The sequence below is a fragment of the Solanum pennellii genome, chromosome 3, assembly GCF_001406875.1.
Source record: "Solanum pennellii chromosome 3, SPENNV200".
NCBI classification, from domain to species: Eukaryota; Viridiplantae; Streptophyta; class Magnoliopsida; order Solanales; family Solanaceae; genus Solanum; species Solanum pennellii.
The window spans coordinates 7,242,229-7,250,642 of record NC_028639.1 but is presented as its reverse complement, the minus strand read 5'-3'; the positions used below and the strand labels follow the sequence as shown (position 1 = coordinate 7,250,642).

The 8,414-nt window shown below is 34.6% G+C and overlaps 1 protein-coding gene across 1 annotated transcript; it reads left to right on the top strand.

The window, feature by feature from the left end:
- Nucleotides 1-1,882: 1,882 nt before the first annotated feature.
- LOC107013015 lies at nt 1,883-8,125 on the top strand. The gene is made up of 3 exons (XM_015212998.2): nt 1,883-2,609; nt 5,335-5,522; nt 6,949-8,125. Exons 1-3 carry the CDS (start codon nt 2,027-2,029, stop codon nt 7,777-7,779), a joined length of 1,602 nt encoding a protein of 533 aa, XP_015068484.1. The 5' UTR covers nt 1,883-2,026; the 3' UTR covers nt 7,780-8,125.
- Nucleotides 8,126-8,414: the final 289 nt, after the last annotated feature.

Genomic DNA, 8,414 nt, shown 5'->3' with positions numbered 1-8,414 from the left:
GTGATTAGGCTTATATTGAAGTGAAGTCCTAGTTAGTGATAATATTAGGGCATGACAAATTTTCAGTATATATTTGACATGAAGGCCATTGAGAATCGTATCTATTACATAAACACGAAATTTATTATCTTAAGAGCAATAGTTATTAGAACGAGACTGCAGGACTTTGTCTCAAGAACATTGAAACCTTGTTCAGTAGTTATGTTCGAGTGTGTACTATTCAATATTGAAGTTTGATCAGTTAAAGACCAGTGTTTTTAGTCTTTATTGAGTTCATCCATTGGAGTAAATTGATGAGTTATTTTGTGTGATGTTTGGGTAATTAAAGGCTAGAGTTATTAGTCTTTATTGAGATTGTAATATGATTATTACAGAGTTGTAATAATTCCAAGCATCGTTAAAGATGTGACCTTATGAGGTTTGTAATCAGAAGAGAGTTTATCTTGTTGGAGAGTTGTCAGAACAATTAGAGTTAATTGTCAAGTTGAGGTATTAATGTTAGGGGTCGTTTAATAGAATGTATTAGCAAAAATAATGTATGTATTAGATTTGTATATTAGTAGTACCTTGTATAGTGCTCTTTTTCACGCTATGTATATTTATTGCTAATATTAGTTATACACTCTATTGTTTATTAAGGAGTAAATTTCAAAATCATAGATTTCTAGGTATTACTCGTGCAAAGGGTTTTTATACGTGCATTTGCATGGTTAAAGACTCAATTATACCTCAAAACTTCTTTTATATCTTTTCCACCATAATTGTGGTTGATATTTTTGTAAATAAATATTTTAATGCAATGTATGCTATTTTTAATATACCAAACCAAACAATATATAAGAAATAATTTGTGTATAATTAATGAATTACTAATGCAAACACTATTTAATGTTATTTTTATACCCTACCAAACGACTACTTAATCTCTTAGATTACTAAACTATAATGTATTTATTAAAGTTTTAGGATTTAAAAGTTGAGGAGTAAATTTGAATTAAATCTCGAAGAATTTACATGCATGAAATTTCAGATTCGACCTTTACAATCAAATTAAAGAAAGAAGAGTTAAATATCCAGATTACTTCGCTCGTCTCAATTCTCGTGGAACTTTTCAAATTTCAAGATTCAAACAAACTTATTTTGATCGTAAATTTTTCAGATATCTTTTAGACATTTTAAGTTTTTAATTATTATGACTTACAATAATTTTACATAAATAATATAAATTTCATTTTTAAAAAATTTAAAATTTCATATGCAAATTATCAATCAAAGTTAATTTATTAAACTCTCGAAAAATGAAAAGTGTCACTTAAAACAAAAGGATATTATTTTATCATGAATAACATATTTTTACTATTCATTATTTTATTTATTTATCTAAAATATATAATATCACTTCTTTAATTAATATTAAAACTTACATGCATATTGAGTCAAACTACACTATTATTGAATGAAAATAATATTCAAACAACTCATCAATTGATCTGTTTTTAGTTTTTAATACTGCAATAATTAAATAATTGAGATTAAAAAAAAAAAACTTAACTAAAGCATTATTATTACTCCCTCAGTTCAGAATTATTTGTCATGTCATGCTTTTCGAAAGTCAATGTGACTAATTTTCAAAGTTAAATTAGATCACATTAATTTGATATTTTAAATAAAAAAATTAAATATTCTAAAATTATATGAAAAGTACTATAAATTGTAATTTTTTCATATTAATATGATGAAAAAAAACATTTTAAAATATTAATAAAAATTTTCTAATTTAACTCTAAAAATAATAACCATGACAAATAATATCGGACTTTTGGATTATTATTTTACTATTTAACTCCAAAAATAACGACTACACATGCAGATACTTCAGAACAACAAAGTTAGTTATACGTACTTTGCTTTATTTTCTATTTTTTTCAATTCGGCAGCTGACATTTGTACAGTTAATCACAACCGTTAAATTACGCATCGCCGGCGATCTGTAAACTCCGATCACCTCTCCGTGATCTGACTAACAATGTCATGGTTGGCTCGATCAATCGCCAACACCCTGAATCTGGACGACGACACGAACGGCGTCGTTCCACCTCCTAATCCAGATCACTCCACTGACAATCCAAAACCGGAAAATCATCAACAGACAGAGGATTCATCTTCACCGACATCGCCTTCACGTGGCGTCAAAGAGGATCTCTCGGAGCTAACTAAAACACTAACCAGTCAATTTTGGGGAGTCGCATCATTTCTAGCTCCACCGCCACAATCCGATTCATATAAGCCTATTGATAACTCCAAATCGGATCCGAATGAGGAGGAATCCGACCCGGCGGCGGGGATTGTAGGTTTGCAGACTGACTTTGCTGAAATCGGTGGGAAGTTCAGGAGCGGAATATCTTCACTGTCGAGTAATATGGCGGTGTCGGAAATTACTAAAATGGCTTCGAATTTACTGCAGTTGGGACCGGAAGAGGAGGAAGGCTATGATATGGAGAAAGGTGTTGTCGGTGTTACGGAAGAAGTAGTGGCTTTCGTTAGGGACATTTCGATGCATCCTGAAACTTGGTTGGATTTCCCTTTGCCTGAAAATGAAGATGATGAAGGTGTTTTTACTTTTTCATTTTCTTTTATGTGTTCCTTTTATTCTGAATTAGTTGAAATGCTTCCAATTAGTTATTGATTGTGAGAGCATTCATCTGATTTGGCTGCATTAGAGTGGGTTAGAGTCACACATATGTTGGGAAATGAACTTGGTGGTTTGCTTATATGAACGTGCACAATCCTTCCCTTCATGAGCTAACTTTTGGGTTGAGTTAGGTTCGTGTGTCATATATTTAGGTTCATTCATGGTTGGGCTCTCGGTTCAAGCTCTAGTTGAGCTTGGGTGTGAAGGAGGTGTTAGAGTCCGACATTAGTTAGAAAATAAACTAGTGATTTGCTTATATGGACTTGACCAATCCTTTGGGGTTCAGTTAGGCCCGGATGTTTTATGTTAAGAGGCTGCTTTGGTATCATAAGTAATATTGCTTTGATACAAGAATAATTTGTCCCGAAAGTAAACTATTTAGATCAATAGTGAATTTGGATAGGTGTGCAACTCTTCATGCTGCAACAGATGAACTTCCAAGCTGAATAGGAATTTATGTAAAAAAAATCTTTAATAACAGAGTATAGATGTACTACTTGTAAACAAAAATCTTTATTCACTTGTAAATTGATTAATGCAGGTTTCAGAGGGTTCTGAAACTACTATCTCTATTTTTCTGCTACCTCCCACCGACACAGGTAGTTGGTAATATTGTCCACCAAGGCTTGGACAGATGAGCAGATTTGTTTTACGCATAGATTTGGTTTTCCAAAGAAAATATACTATGTACCATAGAGTATTATTTGTTGTTGTTCTGTTTGGCCGCATAAAAGTAAAAAAACTGACTGCTGAGTATCAGAAAGAATGATTTCCTTCTTGCTTACTGGTATATACAATCTTAGTGTGGTGTTACTGTATGGAACTTTAAGAACAAAATAAATGGAGGTATATCAAATATTTTTTGGGGATGGGGTGTTTACGACGGATTCAGAAATGATGATTAGGCTTTTTTGAGTTAACCATTTAATTTCTTGCTTAATAATGAGTACTGTTTAAAATAAAGTTGAATTTTAGAGGATATATGTACCAGTCATCCTAGTTAAGACTGAACTGAGCAGTGAGCATTATAGCAAAGGCAGCAAGTTAAAACATGTTATCTAATGGACCAGTAAGTTCTGACCTATAAGTGAAATAGTAAGTAATAAACCTTATATACTAACAAAGCTTCAACCGTCAGGTTAATAGGGTTGTCATATCTGTTTAACAAGGTCATTCCAAGACAATTTAATATACATCAGGATAAAGAAATGATAGCTCCTCTCTACCTACACAAGGTAGGGGTAAGGCTAAGTACGGGATTACACTGAGTAGTTGTTGTTAACAAGATATGGTAGCAAAGTACCTCAAAGCTTTGTTTGGATCAATGCTTCAAAGTTTGTAAGATTCTGTGCTAACCGAAGTCTCTTATACTCCACATTCCATAGGACCAAAGAAAGTAATTGTAACATGAGAATTATCTTTTGTATGTGCAATCAAACAGTTGAAAGAGTAGGAAGTTTTGCCAATTGCTTGTTAAAATGCCTTTTGTTTGTGATAACAAGTGTTTAATATGGATATAACAACCATATAAGTATGAAATCTTTTTAGCTTTTAGATTGTTATTTGCCGTCACATGACACATATATGCTAATTTTATGGATGAATAGGTGCCTTCTTGTCATAATCATATTTGGATCATAAGATTGTGCAAATTCATAAGATCCATCCAAATCATTAACAGGGCTAAAAAGAGATAGGATCTTATATAGTCACATAGGTTCATTTAGGATTTCAAGTAAGATCTTGCAGTCCTTGTCTATGTTGCCGGATGCTCCAAAATTGCCACCACACTTGTGCCGGATCCTTCAAAATGCACTGTTTTTGTAGGATCTAACACGCACCCAGAAAGCATTTCTAAAGAGTCTGTGCAACATAGGTTCTTGTGAGCCTATCACTTTTGCCTATTTTATTACTCCTTTTTATAATACTTTCTTACTATGCAGCTGTTATATTAATGATTCCACTTATAAGTACCTTAAGAATAATTAGAAATTCTACTTTTAAGAATAACACATGCACAACACTACACTTCTGTCTCATTTTTCTCTGGCCTATATGCCTGCACAAGGTAGGGGTGAGGTTGGCTTACACACTACCCTCCCTAGACCCCACTGTGGGGTTACACTTGGTATGTTGTTGTATATTAAAATCTAGTTTGTCCTGACCAAGAAATGGTTTTCCCTCTAATAGTATTAATTATGCTATTTGTTGTCTTTCAAATTTGATGTGGCATTTTTTCTACCAATTCCTGAATTCGATAACATTTCAAACTATTGTTTTAAATGTTAATTTAAAAATCACAGTATAGACTGATCTATCTTTGTCTTGAATTATTTTATGAGACTTAAGTTTATACATGTCTACATTAAATTCAAACTCTTTTATATTTATTACTTAATAGAGGAACACTGTAATAGCTCTTATCAACCATTCTGTTCAACTGTTTGATTCCAGGACCTCTTAACTTCTTAAGATTCCAATTCTAGTAACATTTAGTAGGTGTATTTATAAAATAAGGAAAACGAACAATAACAGTTGGTAGGTTTGTTATGCTCCCAGCATAGTTATTATTGTACTATGTATCCTTTGTATCAAACTGTCCAGCTCATCCCATTTATCTTATGAATTTCCTTTTGATGTAGATTTCTACTTATCTGATGCACAGCAAGAGCATGCATTAGCTGTTGAACAACTTGCCCCAAGATTACCTGCTTTGAGAATTGAGCTCTGTCCAATTTACATGAATGAAGCGCGCTTTTGGGAGATCTACTTTGTACTTCTTCACCCTCGACTGGATAAGCAAGATGCTAAGCTTTTGTCAACACCACAGGTAATAGTCTCATGTACTCATAATCATTACCCCATTTTGTTGTCTTGGATGTAGTTATTTGCTACCATCTGCTTATATAATTGATGATACTCCATGCTTCTCTTACTGGCTTTGATTTCTCTGCTGATAACACTAATTGACAACTAAATATTTTTTTCCTTTAAATGAATAGATCAACGGGGTCCATGCTACAGCTGGCTGGTTTTGATTTCTGTATTAAAGCTCAATAATTAAATCTGATTCGTTGTCGTGGTTACAATATTTGCTTGGATTCTTTAGGTTATGGAATGATCTGTTTGTATATACAAATTGTTGAATATCAAACGAATTACTGTGTATGTTTATATGTGCTCAGACTCACAACAAGCCTAGATTTGTTGATTTTAAGCATCAGAATTGTATTTAGAATATTCTTTAACTTCCCTACGTAAGTAAAGGAGAAGTACTTAGAAAATAAGTTGTTACCTTATTGTACTTAGCATATTTAGGTACATTGTTAACAACCAATTCAAGAGGAAGAAGACCACATCTTTAGCTTCGATTGAGGGGGATTTATCCCATTTTTCATGTGTTACTACTTCCTTACAGCTTCACATATTTACTGAAAATTGTGTACGTCATTCATCAGAGAGTGTCGAACATTCTTCTCATTCCATAGTTCCATCCGAACTCTCTCTCACCCCACTCCACAAGGACCCCTCCTACCCATGGAAGTTAGATATTTCATGATTTAGCCTTTTCATTATTTGATCAGTTTTGCTTTTGGTGAGCCTTCCTGACTTGCCTTTTGCTTCTTGATGCCCTCTGTGCATCCAAAAGCGTATCCTACATAGCTCAGCCTTTGAACTCATGGGTCCTTGCCCTTCAAATCAAATAGACAAAGAAGGGAGTTCCACTGAATTCTTAAAGCTTTCACGTTGACAACTCAATTCATTCATTACTACAGGGATGAACCCAATTCGTAATATGTACATAAAATAAAATTCCGATTAAACCAATTATAAGAATACCAGTTACAATACTTATTACCCAAAGAGGAATCCTTCTAGTAGTACTAGCCATTTATCCCAATTCTCTCCTGATTTAGTCAAGGGTCATGCTGTTCTTTTGCCTTCCATATAAAAGTACTCCCACTTTTCTGGACAAGGATGATGTGAGGAAAGGAAGGCATAAACTCATCCAACAAAAACTAGGGGTGACTATTTTAATTCATGCTGAACTACAGTGATATGTTGGGCTTTGATAGTAACTGTGTTACGTAGAGTGCAACTTGTCCAGTTGACTTGCATCATTCCAGCTTGTATAATATATAGTTGCCTTCTTCCTGCTTTTAGCTATTTTGTGCATAAACCGATGCTTGGTTCCTTCATTTTATGTGAGAACGAGTGACTTAATCACTAGCATTGCAAATGCTATTTTTGTGCAGGTTGTCAAAGCCAGGGCCTCATTGGCACAAGAGTTGCATAAGCGAACTAAGCCAATAGAAGAAGACTGGCCAGAGAAGAGGACTTCTGAATCAAATGACAGAAATAACTCTCGGCATGAAGAGATTGTCTCAGTGCCGTCCACTGCGCTTTCTGCAGATGTGGTTCATGAGATGTCTAGTGTGGAATCGAGCACTTTTACTGCAGTACCTGTCCCTGCTACCGAGAAGCAGCCTGTCCTTAGTAGTGAAAGCCAAGTTGTTGACAAACCAGTGGTTGAAGGAGAACTTGTTACCCATGGTAATGTTGAAAAGCAACCTGTTATTAGCCATGAAATCCAAATTGTTGACAAACCAGTGGTTGAAGGAGGACGTATTACCCATAGTAATGTCGAAAAGCAGCCTGTGATTAGCCGTGAAATCCAAATTGTTGACAAACCAGTGGTTGAAGGAGGACTTATTACCCATAGTAATGTTGAAAAGCAGCCTGTCGTTAGCAGTGAAATCCAAATTATTGACAAACCAGTTGTTGAAGGAGGAGTTGCTACCCATAAGAATGTTGAAAAGCAGCCTGCGATTAGCAGTGAAATCCAAATTGTTGACAAATCTGTGGTTGAAGGAGGACTTGCTACCCATAAGAATGTTGAAAAACCACAATCTGTTTCCACTGTTAAGTTACAAGAGAGTGACGAAGATGATGGTGATGATTGGTTAAAGGAAGAAGGCACAGAATTTGTAGGTGTTAGTAAGACCACCATTCCGATTGACAATGAGGAGGATGTATCATTTAGTGATCTTGAAGAGGACGACATGGACGTGCCTGCAAATGTCTAGAAAGTAAATTACAGTTCTGATAAAGACTCTCAAGATTGTGTTAAGGAGAGAAAAAGCTCCACCAACTTGTCAAAAATGCCAACTTTTTTCGATCCACCACATAATCGTTCATACCGCTGATAACAAAGAGCCCAGTGACTGGCTGAGTGTTGATGAATGATGGCATTGAGGTTGCTTGATACAAAGTAAGATTTTGAATATAGTTTTCCTCCCACTCATTTCTTTTTATGTTGTGAATAGTTTTTTTGGTTCTAAATGCTGAACTCTTTGCTCTCTGGGGGTAATGATTCTAAAACATTAAGTTTGTACATAGAACACGAAATGAAAAATTACTATTTTTTAAAAATTATGTTTGGCACTGCCGAGCCAATGAAGGGGGTTCGATTGAATCACCGATCTGGTTTAGTATCAAGGTGATTCTTTTTATGTTCCTATATATATGGGTCTGTGCAGCATTTCCACAATACCATTATGATCGATTAATGGGACTTCCTTCCAATCCAAGCCGGCGAAGCCTCTCCTATATCTAACCACCGCTCACCCCCATCAAATATTAGCAGAAAGACGGATATTCCTTGCTAATTATCATAAAATCACTTATTCACAAACTTCGTGTGGAAAAGTTGTTTTCATAG

Excerpts from the sequence above, each read along its gene's own strand:
- LOC107013015 (XM_015212998.2), top strand. The coding sequence starts at position 2,027 with ATGTCATGGTTGGCTCGATCAATCGCCAACACCCTGAATCTGGACGAC. Across the intron at positions 2,610-5,334 it reads TGAAAATGAAGATGATGAAG|ATTTCTACTTATCTGATGCA; the intron begins GTGTTTTTACTT and ends CTTTTGATGTAG. Across the intron at positions 5,523-6,948 it reads AGCTTTTGTCAACACCACAG|GTTGTCAAAGCCAGGGCCTC; the intron begins GTAATAGTCTCA and ends ATTTTTGTGCAG.